General features: G+C 41.8%; 1 protein-coding gene across 1 annotated transcript in view; it reads right to left on the reverse strand.

Moving 5' to 3' along the window:
* LOC116978123 overlaps positions 1-19,847 on the reverse strand; it is a 279,728-nt gene that overhangs the window by 196,144 nt on the left and 63,737 nt on the right. The window contains exon 2 of the mRNA XM_033029145.1: positions 3,817-4,031. Within this exon, the coding sequence (XP_032885036.1) occupies positions 3,817-3,883 (67 nt within the window). The 5' untranslated portion in view covers positions 3,884-4,031. The remainder of the gene's footprint in view (positions 1-3,816; positions 4,032-19,847) is intronic.

A 19,847-nucleotide genomic window follows, 5' to 3' on the forward strand; every position in this document is an offset into this window, starting at 1 on the left:
GCTGTGGTAACTCAGTGGGACAGGCAGCATCTCTGGAGAGAAGGCTTGGGTGACGTCTGAAGAAGGTCTCGACCAGAAACGTCACCCATTCCTTCTCTCCAGAGATGCTGCCTGTCTCGCTGAGTTACTCCATCAGTTTGTGTCTATCTTAGAATTAATTGCACTATCCAGAGAGTTGAAGGAGAAGGGGACAGTGGATGATAAAGGACGTGTCTTCACAGTGGAAGTACCACCAGTCTGGACCTCATGGAACTGCAGATGCTGGTTTATACCGAAAATAGAAATGCTTGAGTAACTCAGTGGATCAGGCAGCATATCTGAAGAAGGGTCCCAACCCGAAACGATACGTCACCCATTCATTTTCTCCAGAGATGCTGCTTTACTGAGTTACTCCAGCATTTTGTGTCAATCTCCCTTATTGCCTTGCCCTTCCTCCCAGACTTTTATAACGTTTCCCCTTCAGTGCTAGGTCCAGCCCTCTTTGAGAAGGGACTCCTGAAGCGCTGTCTCTCCAGTCTCTGCCGATTGCCGCTGGTGTGATCACCGAAGTCCATTTTGTATGACTCTTGGAACAACTTCTCTTTGTTTGTTCCACCACAGGATTGTGAACATGCTCTCAGTTTCCTACTCCCCTCCCCTGCAACATAAATAGCACGAGAGTCTACGCATGACTGAGACCTTTCATTGCTCACCCATTCCGGCTTCCCTATGAACTCTTGACATCCTTCCTAGTGTGAGACCAGAGCTGACCCTGGAATCTATCCAGGGTTAGCCAGTATTTGACATGGCAGCTCTCTGTGTTTTTTGTCCCTGATTCCTCTATAAATAGGAGCAGGAAGGTTGGGTTGTTCAGCAGCGTTCTCCATTAGTCCGACCCCTTGACCTCGTGCCCTCAGACCCTCGCTCACTTCCACTCGGCTCCGTGTGTGAGTGTGGGAAGTTCCACTCTCCCACCCTCCACCCACCTTCCACCCTACCCCCCACCCCCCTTCACATTCACCGGTCTGCCAGCCCGCCCCTACCACAGTGAGTTGCTGACCCCCCTTCCCGGTGTGTTACGGGTGAGGTTGATGCTTCCTGCAGACACTGAACCATCCGTGTCGGTCACTAAAGTACATCTGCTGGGCTGGCCGCTAACTCCCGGGAAAACATTGCTAAAACAGCTCCCCCCCCCTCCCCCAGTTCCACGGCCCATGCTCAAGACTAATTGAAAGGTTTGTGCACTCCCAGCCAATGCTTGTGATTGAGATGATAATGTAGCTGTTGCTTCATGGAATGTGATTCATACCACATCCAGACTCATAAACTGACATGGCGCAAACACTGAGTTCTGTAATTTTAGGTAACTTACCACAACACCCCTCTCCTTCTTCCCCATTTCTACCCTGTGCTCCATCTGCATGCACACATATTTCTCCCACCACCCTGCCCTCCCTTTCCCTGCCCCCTGTCCCTTCTACCTATATCCCTTCCTCTGGCTTCACATTTCAAGCCTCTTCTCTCCATATCTCACAGTATTCTTCCTATGTCATGCGTTTGTCAACCCATTTGCCAATCAAAAAAGAATCTCTCACCTGTATCCACCTATCACTTGTCTGGCTTTGTCCCACCCCACACCTCTCTCCCAGCTTTTGCCCCTCTACCACAATCAGTTTGAAGAAGGGTAGTGACCAAAAACATTGCCTATCCATGTTCTCTAGAGATGCTGCCAGACCTGTTGAGTTACTGCAGCAAATTGTGTCTTTTTTTGTAAACCAGCATCTGCAGTTCCTTGTGTCTTCATAAACTAACATGTTTTTCCAAGTAGACACTTAATCATTATCAAATGGCTTAAAACCCATAGATGCTGTAATAACCTTCCGTATAAAGTCTACAGTAGTATTTTGGTGTGCTGTTCCTGAGAAATTACCATTCACTAAGCCTGTCCATTGCTTCGTTTACTGATTCATACTTTCTCAGTTTCCCTTTTCCAGAGGCACTGAAAGATCTCAATCTTCAGGAATCCAAATATTTACAGTTATTTTATATATTTAGTATCACAGTCACTGTCTCCTTCTTTATTTTTTTTAATCTGTGACATTTTTCAAAACATCTGAACCTCAATATATGTAACCACTGCTTCTCGTGAAGCTTTTCAACTTTGATGCAGTCCTGACCATTGAATTAATGCCTTTGAATGGATGGCTAAATTATTAAAAGGCTGCCTTTGATGATACCAGGAGGTCCAGCCAGGATAAACATGATTGGTGCTTCTCCCGGAAAGTCACAAGTATTTTTCCGCCCTCCCGCTGTCCCCTTCTCCCTTAAATCTCTGACTGGTGCAGTTAATTTAGTTTGCTTTAAAACCACCACCAAAATACCAAAAATACAGCGCACACTATAATAGAGAGATCCTGAGTATAACAGAAATAAAAATCAGAGACACTACTTCTCTGGAATTAAAATATCCTTTAAAACAGAATGCATCCTATGGAAGGAACATGATTTCGAACATTCACAATGAATATTATTGAAAATTCAGAGGGATGACCAAACAAGTGGAGATTTACTATATTACAAGCATTTCCATGCTGAAAGAACTGGATAAAGGCTTCACGTTCATTTTATAGATCTTTAACCAATTAGATACAATTAGAAATAAATGAATGAATATAGCCAAATTTGAATTCATGAGTTTGGATATCAAAATACACTCTGATTACATTATGTCAAACTGGAGTGCTTTATGAATCTTCTGTAGTTTCTCATTAAATAGGAAATAATGCAAAGATTTTGATTTTAACGCTGGTTGGAAAACTGGTGACAATAGAACCATCCAACAGTTAATCAGACGACTAGTAGATTTTAGATAATGGGCCTTATTTCAATGTCGCTGGGGAGTAGACTCGATGGGCCAAATGGCCTAAATCTACTCCTATCACTTATGACCTTATGACCTTTGTTTCCCCAACTCTGATCTATTAATGAGTTCATACCAGAGACTGGCAGTGGCTTCATCCACTACGATCACTAACAGTGACAGTATCGGAAGAAATATATTCCCACCATTTTAACTGTTCCTCCCATAACTTTCTCATCAGTCAGTAAGAGTATAATTTTCCTTTAAAATTCAAAGCCAATGAATCATATCTTGGGCATAAAGTACAGTCTTTAGTACAGCTGTTAAAAAATATATTTACCCTGACTGAAATAACTTTTTTAATTTATGGCCTCAGCCATTACCAATTTGGACAAAAGTATAAATCAACTTTTATATGGAAAGAACACTTTATGTTGAATCCATAATAACCCATTTCCAGACAAAACACGTAATGAGCTGACTCATAAACAATGCCTCTTCCCTCCCTGAAAGACACTAACTCTGGCTGGGCTTTGTGTTAGAGATTCTATCAGATTTTTAGTACATTAACCAATCTCTGCTCTTCACATGTGAGCCCAGAATCAGAGCACTGAGAGGCTCATCACCTGTGAAGGACACATCCCAACTCAGACCAGTCTTGACCTAAACCGATTTTTGCACAAGCACTTTCCAGGAGTCATTGGACATCAGCCAGGAGCAGGCATTTGGTTGATTTTTCTAAGCTTGGATTGAGTGATATTGAGACCATTTATTAGCATTGTCACACCATCTAAGATTAGTGAATTCCACACCAGAAGTATTATTAAATCCATGTGACTATTTCATAAAAACAACCATTAATAAAAGTAGGAACAGCTTTTATTGGCACAATGTGAATCATTGCCTTATAGGACTGTTTATTAACATAGTGAGTCCCTGAATTAGTCCACAGAGAGGCAACAACAGTGAGAGCCTACCTTTCTTTTTGGACTCCTTTCTTGTGCTGGCTCTGACAACCTGTTGAACTTCTGTCTCCGTTGACATCCTAGTTAATAACTATGTCCTCTTCACACGTTTTGCATATGCAGACCCAATATCACATTCAGGTTCATTTATGATAACTCTGTAAACGTAGATACCAGTCCAGACTCTTTTATCCAAGAGAGCACATTTCACTTACTTCTGCTGGGGGCTGCAAGAGAGAAGAAACATTATGACTTATTTATTTTGAAGGTTACAGTTTAGGCTAATTAACATTAGAAATATACAATGCAGAAATGGACCTCCATCCTCAATCCCATTGTCTGCATCCCTATATACCCTTCTTATCCAAGTACTGTCCAAATGCCTGGGAACTTGCCATTATATCTGCTTTACCACTTCCTCGGGCAGCACCTTCCATATAAGCAGTGCTGAACTACTATCTATCTCTTTGATAACCCTCAGAATATCCTTGATCGGACTTTGCTGGCTTTACCTTGCACTAAATGTTATTCCCTTATCATGTACACTGTAAACGAATTGATTGTAATCATGTATTGTCTATCTGCTGACTGGTTAGCACGCACCAAAAGCTTTTCACTGTACCTCCTCCTTCATTGCTGTGATCTGCACGTGACAATAAACTAAACTAAACTAACCATCATACTGTATAAAACTGTATGAAATATACTGTACAAAAAGTTTTTCCCCTCAGATTTCCTTTAATTTTTCTCCCTTCTTACCCACTAGTTTTGGACTCCTCAGCCATTGGGAACAAATTATATCTGCCCTATACCAATCATAACTTTATAAACCTGCATCTGGTCACCGCTCAGTCACCTATTTTCCAATGAGAATAAACCTAGCCTATGCAATCTCTTCTTACAACTACAGCCCTCCATTCCATACAACATCCCATTGAACCTGCTGTGGGGTGACTAGAACTGTTCACAATAATACAAATGCAGCTAGACCAATGTTTTGCACAGCTGCAAGGTGACATCTCAAGACTTTTACTCCATCATTGGCCAATGAAGGCAAGCATTCTGAATGCCTTCATCATTACCTTATCTACATGTGTTGCCATTTTCAGGGAACTCTGAATTTGCCTCCCAAGGTTCCTCTACACATCAAAACTCTTAAGCTCCCTGCCATTTACCGTATATGTCCTATTAGTATTTGGTTTCCCAAAAAGCAACGACTATACTTAACCGGATTTAATTCTATCTACAGCAACTCTGTCCAACTTTCCAACTGATCTATGTCCTTCTGGATGCTTTCACAGCTTTCTTTGCTATCTACTACTCCAGCAATTATTGCGGCATTAACACATTTACTGATCGACCTACATTATCATCTAAATCATTTATATATATGATGAATGACATTGGTCCCAGCACCTATCCCTGTGGTACACCATTGGTTATAAACTTCCTGTCAGAAAAACACCACTGCTTTCTGCCTCCTGTCACCAAGCCAATTTTGCTTCCAGTTTGCAAACATGCATTCGATCCCTTGGGCCCTAACTTTCTACTCTAGCCTACCATAATGATCAAAACCATGTGTAAAATCCATGCTTACCATGTCTATTGACTTGCATTCATCACTTTTCTTGATTAAATTCCATTAAAAAACTCAATTACATTTCTAAAATATTATATCCCTTGCATATTTACTCCTCTTAATCACTCTGTCTTTCCAAGTGAACAGAAATTCTGCCTCTCAGAATTCTTGCCAATAATTTCCCTACATTCGATGTCAGGCTCACTTGCCTATCCTGGTAACCTGGCTTATCCCAATTGACCTTTGTAAATAAGTGAACAACATTAGCTATCCTAGCCTGTTTACACCTCAGCCATGCAAAACTGCAAAAATCTCCATCAGAAGCCAAACAATCACCTCCCTAGCTTCTATGTTCTATGTTCTATGTTCATGGTATCCTGGGATAAATTCTGCCCTGAACTGGGGATCTATCCACCTTAATGTGGCCTTGAGTCCCCTTTTCCTTTCTCTGTTCAGTGGCACTAAATGAACTTGGAGCCATATATTTTTTTAAAACAGCCCTATTCTCCAGAGTAACAAAACCCCCCCTAAATATTGGATCCTAATCTATAAAATATATATATAAGTAATTTTCAGCAAATCATCACATTTTGGCAGTCTCAAGAACGACAACTGAACTTTCAAACGGCTCTTTATTCGAAAGTTCGCTTTTCAGTACACAGGTTCTCTCGACACGTCTGGCCACATCGGTGGTCAGTGCTGAACTGCCGCGCGACAGCAAAACCGCGCGAAAACAAGCAGCCCCTCCCGAATCACGTGACCGCGGCTTCCGAACGCCGGGTTCGATATCTGCGTGCACCAGTAGGCGCCGCTACAACATAATATTTAATTAAGTCCCCTGATTTTGTATCCTTTCCCCCCTACTGAGAACCATCATATATCCAGTACAGTAGTGGCAGTGCAGTGCTTTCAATTATTGAGCAACAGGATAGCAATTAGGAGCAGAAATCCAAGCTGATTATTTAATACTTCAATATCTATTTTTCCATATTCCAAATTTAACCAAATCGCAACATCTCGACTGCCAGCTCAGATGTGGCCATCACAGCTCAGCAGTGGTATAAAATCAAATGAAGTCCTTGCATAAATTGAATTAGAGGAATGGCTAGCTGCACAGGGCATGTAAAAGAGAATGATCTAGGTGATAATGGTGTGTGTATTGATAATGAACATTTAACAAAATAAAACTTTACTTTCCAACAATGATAAAAATAATTTGAATGTTTTTCAATAATATTCAGCCCATGAACTCATATCCATGAAATCACAATTCTAAATAGTTATACAATTTTCTCTGTATATAAAAGCACAAAGTACAACAATGTCCAGAAAGTTCTGTTTTGATTGCTGACTATCTTAGTGATTAATAATAGATCATTCATTTATTTTTTAAGATGTTAGGCAGCAGTATATATGTAATTGTATATGTGTTCCCATAAACTACAAATATCTGATAACACCACTTACTACAATCTAAGATAGATAGATAGATAGATATAATAACTAAGGAGTCTATAGCAAACAGCAAAAAGCTATTCGACTTCATCTGAATTTATTTGATGACGATGAAATAGTGAGTGATGCTTGCTGTCAACCTCAAACTATTTATTATTCCATGTGACATGCCTGCAACGTTGCATTAAGTACTGCAATCGGTGGGACCATGTTCATTATGCTGTTACCAATGAAACTTCTGATGGTTGATACACACACCTTTGACCAGCATTATCATTAGTGAAGGACAAATACAAAATGCAAAGACAACTTTTATTGTTGGTGTTTTCTATTAATAGTCAAATTATGAATTCAATTAATAATGGTGTTCTTAAATGAATAGAGCCAGCAAATGTTACTGCATTGTGTCCTTGAGATGTGACGGAGGATCTTTTCTGGTGAGAAAAGCAGGTTGCATGAAAGGGCAAAAGTGAAGTACATCCTAGTTTTAATCATTGGAGAAATGAAAAATAAAGCATGCATTCCTGACAAGAGCAGCATCAATAAATTGCAAAATAAGATAAACGGTAAAGGAGAAAGAAATGGGAGATTGCAAAGAGAGAACTGGCTGTGTTCATTTCCTGTCAGGAGTCTGAGGTATAATCATTTCACTGCAATGTCTTGGGATTATGAAGAGGTGTTATACACTTATATTTTGATAAACAAAGTGGAAAGGTTTTCAACAAAGATAATACTGTATCTCTAGCTAAACCTCATTTCAAACAGCACACACAGAATTGAACATAACAGACAGAACGGGTGCTTCTGCAGCCAACATGACTTCTTGAGCCTGCTCTGTTTTTCAGTGAGATCATGGCTGATCACAGATTTGCCCTCAATTCTACTTCCTATCGGCTGTAGCCCTTGATTCTCCTTTGGTCTTAAGTATCATCATCTTATTTACTCAACGACATAATGTCCACGACTGTCTGAGGTAGAGAATTTCAACGTTTCACAACCTTCTGGGCATTGCACTGCCTAGAAGCGGTGCAGTGGCGCAGCGGTAGAGTTGCTGCCTTACAACGCCAGAGACCCGGATTCGGTTCTGACTATATGTTCTGTGTGAATGGAGTTTGTACTTTCTCCCTGTGACCACGTGGGTTTTCCTCGGGTATTCTGGTTTCCTCCCACACTCCAAAGAGGCACTGGTTTGTAGATTAATTTGCTTTGGTAAAAATTGTAAATTTCTCTAGTGTGTAGGATAGTGTTTAGCCATGGGGATCGGTGGTCACCATGGACTCGGTGGGCTGAAGGGCTTGTTTCCATGCTGTATCTCTAAACTTCTGAGAGAAAAAAATTCAACTGCACCCCAGATCTAATGTAAGTGGCTGAAACGTAATCCTCAAATCAATTCCCTGAATTAAAAAAATACACAAAAGGTCAAACATCCTTGGACCACCTACTCTGTCAAACCACCTCAGTATATAATGTATAATAATAACACCACTCACTTTTATGAATACCGATGTGCTTGAACATTCATTATAGGATTGTCTTCCCATCTCATGAATCTTGAGTTTTTGTTCAATAATCTCAAAGGCCAGTATATCCAAAACCAAAACTGTTTGCTGTCATCTAGATGTGGTCTCAGCAAAGCCCCAAATAGTTGGAGCAGGAGTAGCCTGCACTTGTGATAAAGTTCCATTTCCCTTCCTAATAATGTGATGTACCTGCATGCTATCTTTCAGTACGATTTGCTCCAGGGTGCCCAGCTCGTTCTTAATTACTAATGTTTAGCGGTCCACATCAGTTAAATAACATTGTGTATTGAATTATTCCCACCAAAGTGCATTATCTTACATTTCCCACATTATACTCAATCTTTTATCTATTTTGGTTATTCATTTCACATGTGTAGAGTCCTTTATATTCACTTTGTGTCAGCCTCATAATTTATTTTCTGAGTCAAGAAGGGTCCCAACCTGAAACATTGCCTGTCCATTTCCTCCATAGATGCTGCCTGCCACTGGGTACCTTCAGAACTTAGGTTTTGTTCAAGATTCCAGCATGTGCAGTTTTTAGTGTCTCCAACATATTTTTGCGCCTGCCTTTGTGTTGCCAGCAAGCTTGGATGGCACAGGCTACTTTCTAAATGGGGATAGGATTCAGAAACTGGAAGTGCAAAGGGACATGGGAGTGCTAGTGCAGGATTCTTTACATCTAAATCATTAAATATCAAATGTCAATTGCTGAGGGCTTAGCACCTTGGGCACCCTACGTAACTGTTTCCAACCTGAAAATGTCCTGAAAAGAGTAGGGTAGAGGGAGGGGAGGGAGATATTTGTAGAAGTTACATCCAATTGGAGAATTCAATGTTCATTCCACTGGGTTGTAAGCTAACCAAGCGAAATATGAGGTTCAATTCCTCCAATTTGAGTGTGGCCTCACTCTGGCAATGGAGGAGGCCCAGGACAGAAAAGTCAGTGTGGGAATGGGAAGAGGAGTTAAAGTGCTTAGCAACCGGAAGATCAGTAGGCCTTGCCGATCTGAGCATGTGTCTTCAGCAAAACGGTCGCCAAGTCAATGATTTTTCATGCCATTGTATTGGAGAGTCGAAGAGAATTGGCAGAAGGACTGGAGGTTGCTTATTACACAATAAAATTGTGTGATTTTATTAATTTTATTACACAATATTCCAAATGTGGTCTGACCAGTGCCTTACAAGGCCTCAGCATTATATCCTTGATTTTATATTCTCATCCCCACAAAATGAATGTTAGCATTGCATTTGCCATCCTTATCACCAACTCAATCTGCTAATTAACCTTTTGGGAATCCTGCACAAGCACACCCATGACCCTTTGCACCTCTGATTTCTGAATGCTCTCCCCATTTTGAAAGCCTTTACTCTTACTAGCAAAGGGAATGACTGTATGCTTTGCTGTGCTGGATTCCATTTGCCACTTTTTTGTCCTCCGTCACAACCTGTCCTTGTCCTGCAGACTTCCTGCTTCCTCAACCCTCCCTGTCGCTCCACCTTTCATTGAATCATCTGGAAAATTGGTCACAAAGTCATCAATTCCATCATTCACATTATTAACATATAATGTGAACAGTAGCAGACCAGCACTGGCCCCCACAGAACACCACTAGTCACCGGCAGCCAACCAGAACAGCTCCTTTATTCCCAGTTTTTGCTTTCTGCCACTCAGAAAATCTTGGCTGAAAATCCATGTAAACACCAATCACTGACTCTCCTTTATCTATGCTGCTTGATACTTCCTCAAAAAAATTCCAACACATTTATCAGGCAGAATCTCCAAGATCTTAACCGTAACAAGATTTCCCTTTTAAATAGTGGTGTTACATTTGTGATTTTCCAGCCCTCTGGAACCATTCCTGACTAGTGATTCTTGAAAGGTCACCTCAGCTGCCTCCACAATCTCAATAACTACCTTTTTTAGAACCATGGGGTTTAGTCCAGCTGGTCCAGGTAACTTATCCACCTTCAGACCTTCCAGCTTCCCAAGCACCTTCTCTATTGTGGACAATTTTCTCTTATCTTCTCTAATTGGTTTTATCTAAATTGAAAATTCTAGTTGCAGATTCAAGGTTGTCACTCTCAAATTGATTGAGAAATGTTGTAATGTTATGATCATATATCCTCATGGAATTCATTAACATTTTATTACTAGGCACCCCTGTCTCATCATAAATGAATAGATTTAAAGTTGCTCATTCGCTAGTTTGGTCCACAACATTTTGTTTTAGTAATCTCTTGAGAATGTATTCCACGAACTTGTCCTCAAGACTACCTTTGACAAATTAATTTGCAGAGTTTATACCATTATTGCATTGATTTTGTTACCACTATTTCTCAGTGTAAGTACTATCGGGTTTCTTTTTGACACACACAAGTGATTGATGTGCAGTATTATTCCTTGTCTCTCCAAAACTGATTGTACTTCCTAATATTCTGAAACAATATCCTCTCTCACCACTGTCCTAATGTTTTTCATTCTCAAGAGACCTACCAACTATTTATTCCATCCTGTTTCTAAAATGGCATTTTTGTTTCATTGTTTTGATCATTTTACAACTCTGGCTGATAGATCAAACCATTTTATCTCCATTTCTAGCACCATTTCATCTAATTAATTTTAATTTTCACATTATTTACCTTATATTTTTCCTTATATTTACCAATATTGGTACTGTGCTGTGTTATACACTTTGTTCTTTTCTGTCACTCTCTGTTTATCATACCCACCTTCTATACCTGCTATATTTATTTCATTAGAACAAATGACCAGATGCAAAGACTGGCATTAATACAAATGCTTAGATAAAACAATTTGAGTGCTCATAAATAACCACTATAAACCAAAATGCCCATTTGTTATTTGGAAGCAAAGATTGATCCTTTTAAAAGGATTGAATGTGGATTATTCATTGCAACATACACCTAAATCCAGTTTTATTCAATTAAAACAAAAAAGCAAATTTTGATGGTGCAACCTGGGCTCCTGCAAACCCATCACTTTGTTTCCTGGTTCCAATAAAAAATATCTGCAAAGTCTGACATCTGATACATTCAATTTAGGTTGAAATATGTCTGTACATTTGTGACTGTGTTTTACAGTTCACTCATTTATCTTCTTCACTATCAGAATGAAACGCCAGTGTAGTGTACCAAAACTCTGGAGAAATACCGATGTGAATAAATTCTCTTTGTTGTTGGCTTTGTATAGACATTGACCTTGCAGTTGTATCTTTTATAACCTTCACTCGGCATAGTTTTGTAATGTAGAAACATAATGCAATGCTTTGGAAATTCTCAGGAGCTTGAGCAAGTCCGCAAAGTAAGCTTCCGATCTCACACTATGCCAGTATTAACTAGAACACGCATCTCTAAATTGTCTTTTTCAGGGAAAATATCTCAGGGCTTTTGCAAGGAGACAGGGAGATGCCAATTGGAGAGAATAAATGGCCAACAAATGACCGAACAAATAGCTTTTCAAAGAAAGAGAGAAAGGTGAAAATAAAATTCTAAAACCAAAACCAAAAATGTTGGAAATACTCAGCTAGTCAAGTCGCATCTGTGGGAAGAGAAACAGAAATGAAATTTCAGGTTGGCGATCCTTTGGCAGAAGGGAGAGAGGTACTGCTGTTCTATAATCTACCTATACAGAATTTACAGATGGAAAGTCATAAACAGCCAGTTCATCACAAGGGTACTTGTTGATTCACCCCCTCATTTAGGCAATATACTAGTAATTGTTTAATACTTGTAAGGGACTATCGACCTTTTTATTCAACTAGTGGCCTGGTGCTCAGGGCTTCCATGTCCAACATATGGCATGGTGCTGTGGACTTTCTCATCAGCCGGCCACTTGTTGTTGTGAAATTGCCTGTTGAACCTGCAGCTTGCTGACAAAGGTTTCCCTGTCCTATGTGCCGCTTGACAGCATGAGGGTTGTCTGTCCAACAAGGCTTCAGTCCGTCAGCTCAACCGTATAGGTTGCTGACGAGTCTTAGCAATACACCTTATGGTTTTAACCCTCCGCTTCCTCTCACCCTGGAAACAAGGTGGCATAAGTTCAAGTACAAAGCTTAAGGCAGAGCTTCATTATATTTATATGGCCTTGTTGACTCCCATAGGCTGGTTAACCGATCTTGTTCTCACTCTAACATCAACAAATCCACAAAATCAATGAGAAATCTGAATCTTGACAATCTTCGGAGGATTTGATAGAGAGGAGGAGAATGTTATTGATAACGTGCAGATGTTTGAAATGCCAAGCAGTCACTACAAACCAAATAAATTAGCTGGCTAATTCACCTTAACCCTAAACAAAGAAATGTGTGTGGGTTTTCTCATCGGAATATCCATAATATTGTGATGTTTTTTGTTTAATAGCTGAAAAATACTGGAAGGAATTTAAGAAACCAATAAAGAATATGGGCATTTTTGAGATAAAAATATTATCCGTCTTTTAGTAGCCGGCAGGTATTGATGGAAAGCAGACATGACAGTAAATGAAGGTGTGAATGTTAAGGGCCTGTCCCACTTAGGCAACTTTTCAACGGACTGCCTGCGACCTTCAAGCTCGACGCACTCGCCTAAAAAACCGCAAACTGCACCTACGACTACAAAAGTATTGATTTTCTCCATGTTGAAAAATGTGTTGCGACCATAGTGAGGCCGCGACTAGTTCCCAGAACGCGGGAACTCCTCTCGACCATGAAGGAGACTCACCAGAGACCACCAGCAAACATGTGGCGACCATGTGGCGATCATGAGGCGAGCGCAGTCCCCTGCACTTGCCTAAAAAGTCGCCTAAGTGGGACAGGCCCTTGAAGCAAAAAAACACAATAGTGTAATACACACTGGAAATCAGAAAAAGTTTCTGATCACACAGCTCCTTGGGAATCCTGTTCAATTGTGATTGTTGGGAAACAAGAGAGGATAGGGAATCTATTCCACAATCTCCTAACCACGTCATCTCCCCAAGAACCACCAATACCATGCAACCAATTGAATTTTAAGGCATGGATACAAGTTGCATTCCCAGCCAGATTCCAGGAATGTTCAGTGCAGCTGAGAGCTTAGCATTTTTCAGTCGATTAAAATTAGTCTCTCATCAAACTTCATGGCAGGAGGTGAGGGGAACCCTTGCATAATTCTGGGACCGCACAATGAAAAATAAGGCTTCAAGGTGATAAGGTAGTTGGAAATCAGAAGGACCTGGCCTTGATGTTATTTGTTCAACAGTAACTAATTAGCAATCTATGAGGTAATGTTGGTAATAAAAACATACCTGTCACTCCCTTTTGTGGCTGCAAAGCGTGCAAACAAAAACACGGAGCTCAAAATCAGCTAGGTTTTGTACAAAACTATGAGAAAGTCAGCATAGAAAAGGATGATAAATGTCTATAGAGGCACCAATCCTCCCACTTAATTTCTCAACATATATCATCTTGCCTAAACCAATTTCACCAGACGTTTGTACATTATGGCATGAGATTTTATTTGTACTGGTAAGCAAACATATACTGTTTAAAATGAGGCAATTTGATCAAAACCTCTGTTCTGAGTAGTAATCTTACTGTGAAGTAATTTGAATGTCTAACCACATGTTTTCTTCCTAAGCTATTAGATAAATTGAAGCAACATGTGTGAGGAATCTATTTCCTTACACAAGTGGAAAATGTCACATCACACAGTATGCTATCTTATTCATAAACGTTCCCTTAGGCCATGTCTTGCTTCTAGTCCTATTAACAATGCTATTCAGCAAAACACAATATAGATATATAAATACAGCATGGAAACAGGCCCTTTTGGATCAACTCATAAATGCCGACTGAATTGTCTACTTAAGCTTTTGCCAATGTTTAGGCCATGTCCCTCCAAACCATTACTTTCCTTGTATCTGGCCGAATGTCTCATTAACATCGTAATTGTACCACGTCTACCACTTCCCCTAGCAGCTCATCCACATACCACCACCCTCCATGTGGAAAAAGGTTGCCTTTAAATATATCTCTATACTTATAAAACTCTGATCTTGGATGTGTCTGTATTTGTGTGTGTCTGTGATGTTCGTGTGCGTTTCACAACTCCTCGAAAACACGACGCGCTATCGGTGAAATTTTTACATATTCCGATAGAGATTTACGCCATGATGTCAAAAATCGCCTTATCTGAAAATGTCATGCATTATTTCTCGAGTTATTTATGAAAATGTGCACAAATCTCAAATAACAAAAAATAAACGAGATGGTCTCACTGATGACGTCACAATGGATCTGACTGCCTGCCTCTGCTCACGCTGCGAGTGACATCACCCCTGTTCTGTCTTCTGTACTTCTTGGCTTCCTAACTTTTACTTCTTTAAATTCTTTAAAGGTCAAGCTGCGCGCACCGCTGGGCTCCTTGAAGTTCTAGAACATTGCGGCGGCGGTCGTTATCGCCGCACAGGTGAGGGTGCGGGGTAGCGTGATGGGAAGGTGCCTGTGATGGCCATTACTCCCTCTGGGAGAGGCCATCTATGAAGACCTGCGCTTCCTCCGTCGATCCCAGTGACCCGGGGAATCATGACGCTTTTTCCTCGTTGGTGATCCCGATCCCACCTGGCCATCTCTGGCCGTCACGGGGACAACCTCCTCTCCGTCTCCCCCGCCCGTTTGTCTATCATGCTGGTGGGTGGGCTTCCCCCCATGGAAGCCACAATCGGCCGGCCCTCCGCTGCTTTTGACCATCCTCAGATTGCGCCCGCACGCCACCTACCTCGAGTCTCCGCCGCCTGCTCGCCATGCGCCCAGCAGCCCGCTCGCTCGCCTGGCTCCCCTCCTCCTCTCCCCCTCCTCCTTTCCCCCTCCTCCTCTCCCCCCTCCTCCTCTCCCCCCCTCCTACCTCTTCTCCCTTCTCCTCTCTCCCCCCTCCTCTCTCCCCCCTCCTCTCTCCCCCTTCCTCTCGCCCCATCCTCTCTACCCCCCTTCTCTCTCCCCCTCCTCTCTCTCCCCCCTTCTCTCTCTCCCCCCTTCCCCCCTCTCTCCCCCTTCTACCCCCTCTCCCCCTCCTCTCTCTCCCCCCCCCTCCCCCTCCCCTTCCCCCCTCCCCCTCCCCCCTCTGACCCCTCCCCCCACTCCACCTTCCACCTCTCCCCTCCCCCTTCACCTCCCTCCCTTTATTCCCCCTCTCCCCCCACTCCCCCCACCTTCCCACTCCCCCTCCCTCCCCCTCTCACTCCCCCCCCCCCACCCCGATTGCCAAGGTCACCCTAGATCCACACAAACTATTCTTCCAGACATAAGGGACCTTGTCATAGGCCTTGCTAATGTCCATGTAGACAATGTCGTCGGTCCTGCTTGTCATGTCTTCATAAAACTCAATCAAATTTCAGACTTTAGACTTTGCACTTTAGAGGTATAGCATGGAAACAGGCCCTTTGGCCCACCGAGTCCGTGCCGACCAGCGATCACCAAGTACACTACCGTCCATTATCTTACACACTAGGGACAATTTACAATTTACAGAAGCTGATTAAACTGCAAACCTGCACGTCTTTGGAGTGTGGGAGAAAACCGGAGCACCCGGAGAAAACCCATGCGGTCACAGGGAGAGCACACAAACTCCGTAAAGACAGCACCCGTGGTCAGGATCAAACCTGGGTCTCAGGAGCTGTAATGCAGCAAATCTATTGCTGCGCCACCGTGCATTTGTGAATTTGTGAATTTCTGAAACATGAATTCCCATGGACATAATCATGCTGAATATCTCTAATTATATACAGCAAAACTGAAATAAAAAATATTAAATGTTGGACATGTTCAGCAGGAGGTCCAGCAACTTCCCGCAGTAAGAGCCGAGTAATGTAAATCATCACATCGTCACAGATGCTGCCTAACTTACTGAGTACTTCCAACATTTCCTGGTGTTTTCGTTTTTAGTTTAGTTTAGAGATACAGCGTGGAAACAGGCCCTTCGACCCACCGGGTCTGCACCAACCAGTGATCCCCGCATATTAACACTATCCTACACCGACCAGGGACAATTTTTACATTTACCAACCCAATTAACCTACAAGCCTGAATGTCTTTGGAATGTGGGAGAAAACCGAAGATCTCGGAGAAAACCCATGCAGGTCACGGGGAGAATGTGCAAACTCCGTACAGACAGCACCCATAGCCAGGATCAAACCCGGGTCTCCCGATCCCTCTTTTTTGTAATTTAACCAGGTGACGTTTCGGGTCAAGACCCTTCTTCAGACTGATGTTAGAGGAGTGGGCGGGACAGAGATAGAATGTAGTCGGAGGCAGTCAGACTGATGGGAGAACTGGGAAGGGAGGGGAGATGGAGAGAGAGGGAAAGCAAGGGCTATTTGAAGTGTAATGATCTGTACACGTTGATTGAAAGATACAGCATGGACACAGACCCTTCAGCCCTCTGAGTCCACGTCCACCATTGATCTGCTCTTTACACTAGTTCTAAGTTATTCCATTTTGCATTCACTCCCTGCACACTAGAAGCAATTTACAGTTAACGTATAAACCCTCAATTTACAGTTAACCTATAAACCCTCATGACTTTGGGATGTGGGAGGAAATCAGAGCACCTAATGTGCAGTCACAGGGAGAATGTGCAAACTCCACACAGACACCAAGATCAAATCCGGGCCTCTGGCACAGCAAAGCGACAGCTCTGTGTTTCTCTCTCCACAGATGCTGCTTGACTTCTTCTGACAATGTCTGTGTTTATATACTATCCTTTCGATCGGTAACAGTAAAGTATGCACCATTCATCTAAACTCAAAATCCTTAAATCTTGCATTAATATGTCATAAGTCATACGTCATAAGGAATAATAGAATTAGGCCATTTGGCCCATCAAGTCTACTTTACCATTCAGTCATGCCTGATCTATCTCTCCCTCCTAACCACATTCTCCTGCCTTCTCCCCATAACCTCTGACACCTGTACTAATTTAGAAGTCGAATTAACAATGAACCTTTGGTTCGCAACAATCTTCAACTTTCCACTATTTACTTACTGTAATTCTCATCTAAACTACTTATTTTATAAATAGCCATGTCATCTGCTTTGTAATGAGACTCATGCAGGAAAACATAAGGAAAATCAAATTCATTGACCACATATTAGTGAAATCGCTATTGTCATTTAATACCATAAAATATTTAACAACATGTATCTGGAATTTAAAAGGCACAAAACTTTCATTCATGACTGTAGTTTTGAGTGACATTTGTATTTTGTGATCTGCTGTGTAAAGTGACTTTCCGAATTATTGATTTTGATAAAACATTCCAATTATACAATTGTAAAATTGATTAACAAGCATATCATACCACTCTTTCCACCCTGCTAAGTTAGCTGATTCACAGTTATTCATGCGATACTGACCTCAATTTACAGTCATTGTTCCTCAATCAACGAGAAGTCAAAGGTAAGCGAGCTGTTTAACAACATTCACCGCCTTACCCAAGAGCTATGTTCCTTCATTTTTGCCCAAGTGTGACCTTTCAAAGGACATTCTTAGAACTCTGCTCTGCATCAGATCATATGAAGTAGGAACAAGACTAGGCCAGCTAACTCCTTATCTCCCCATTCTCTTAACCCCTGTTTTGCCATTCAATAATATAAAGATACAATCTTGGCTTCAAAACCACTTTCCTTCTCTCTCCATACCCCGTGATTCCCTTGCAGTTAAATTTCCACCAATCTCTGCTTTGAATATATTTAAAAAAATGATTACCACAGCTTTTTGGTGAGAGTTTGATTTCAGTAAGGCATTTGATAAGGTTCCGCAAGGTAAGATGCTCTGGAAGGTCAGTTTGCATGGGATCCAGGGACAGCCATCTAACGCGATACAAAATTGGCTTGTTGGTAGGAAGCAGGTGGTGGAAGGTTGATTTTTGGACTAGAGGCCTGTGACTAGTGGAGTGCTTCAGGGATCGGTGCTGGGATCATTGTTATTTGTCATTTCTATCAACAATTTGGATGAGGATGTACAAGGCATGATTAGTAAGTTCGCAGATTACACTAAAATACTGTAAGTGGTATCGTAGATGGTGAAGGTGATCATTAAAAATTACAGCAGGATCTAGATCTGCCAGTGGGCTGGGGATTGGCAAATTGGAGTTTAATTGAGATAAGTGTGAGACATTACTGTACATTTTGGGAAGCGAAACCAGGGCAGGACCTTTATATAGGCATCTGGGAGTATGTGCAAATTTCCCTGAAAGTAGCATCGCAGGTAGATAGGGTGGTGAAGGAGGCATTTGACACGCTGGTCTTCATCAATCAGTATAGAAGTTGAGGTGTTATATTACAATTGTACAAGATGCTGAGGCCACACTTGCGAGTTTTGTGTGCAGTTTTAGTTCCCCACTTCAGGAAATATGCCATGAAGCTGGAAAGAGTGCAGAGAAGATTTATGAGGACGTTCTCATAGCTTACGCTGTAGGGAGACTTTAGGCAGGCGAGGACATTATTCCTTGGAGAGCAGAATGCTGAGGGACGATCTTGTAGAGGTGTATGAAATCACGAAGAAAGTAGATAGGCTGAATACACATTGCCTTTTTCCCAGAGAAGGGGAATCAAGAACTAGAGGGCAGAGGTTGAAGGAGAAAAGGGAAAGATTTAATAGAAACTGAGGAGAAACGTTTTCACTCAGAGGGTGGTGGGTGTATGGAACAAGCCAACAGAATAAGTAGTTGTGGCAGATACAGCAGTAACATTTAAAATATATAAATACATGGATAGAAAAGGTTTAAAGGGACATGGGCCAAATGTTGGAAAAATGGGATGAGCTTAGATGAGGCATCTTGGCCAGCATGGAGGAATTAAGTTGATGGGACTATTTCCCTGCTGTATGACTATAACTCTTATTCCAAAGATTCAAATGTGAGAGGAGAAATTCCTCCTCATTCAGAAATGGACGATCACTTATTTGGAAACTATGCTCCTGGTTCCAGATACTTGTTCCTGCAACACCGACTCAGTGCCACCAATCTTGCCCACTTCCTCTTTGCGCTTTATATTGATTTTAAGAAAAATGCTACCAAGTACAGCTGTGATTTTTGGCCATCTTACTCAGAGTCCCCCCTCCACTCATCTGGTGTCGAGGATGTTTCCCATCGATGAAAAATGAAAGAGTTATTAGTGTTTAAATAATGTTGAGATTCTTTCTCCTGTCAATCGCGCTATGATGGCCACGCCCCTTCTGGTGGAGGGGGAGAGACTATAAAACCTGGAAGTGTGGGTGTGGCTCAGTCTCTGCAAGATTGGGGAGGGAGAGGTCACGACTCGCTGTCTTTAGTGACCTTGCACCCTGCTTGAAATGGTATGAAACTGCACTTGAATTTGGGAATTTCAAGGAATAGTCGTGAGTCCAGAAAGCCCCCCCCCCCCCCCACTTGCCACCAATATTGGAATTGGTGGAGAGGTGGAATATTGCGTTGGGGGACCATATTGATGCTGGGACCCAGTTATTTGGAGCAGAATT

The sequence above is a fragment of the Amblyraja radiata genome, chromosome 10, assembly GCF_010909765.2.
Source record: "Amblyraja radiata isolate CabotCenter1 chromosome 10, sAmbRad1.1.pri, whole genome shotgun sequence".
NCBI classification, from domain to species: Eukaryota; Metazoa; Chordata; class Chondrichthyes; order Rajiformes; family Rajidae; genus Amblyraja; species Amblyraja radiata.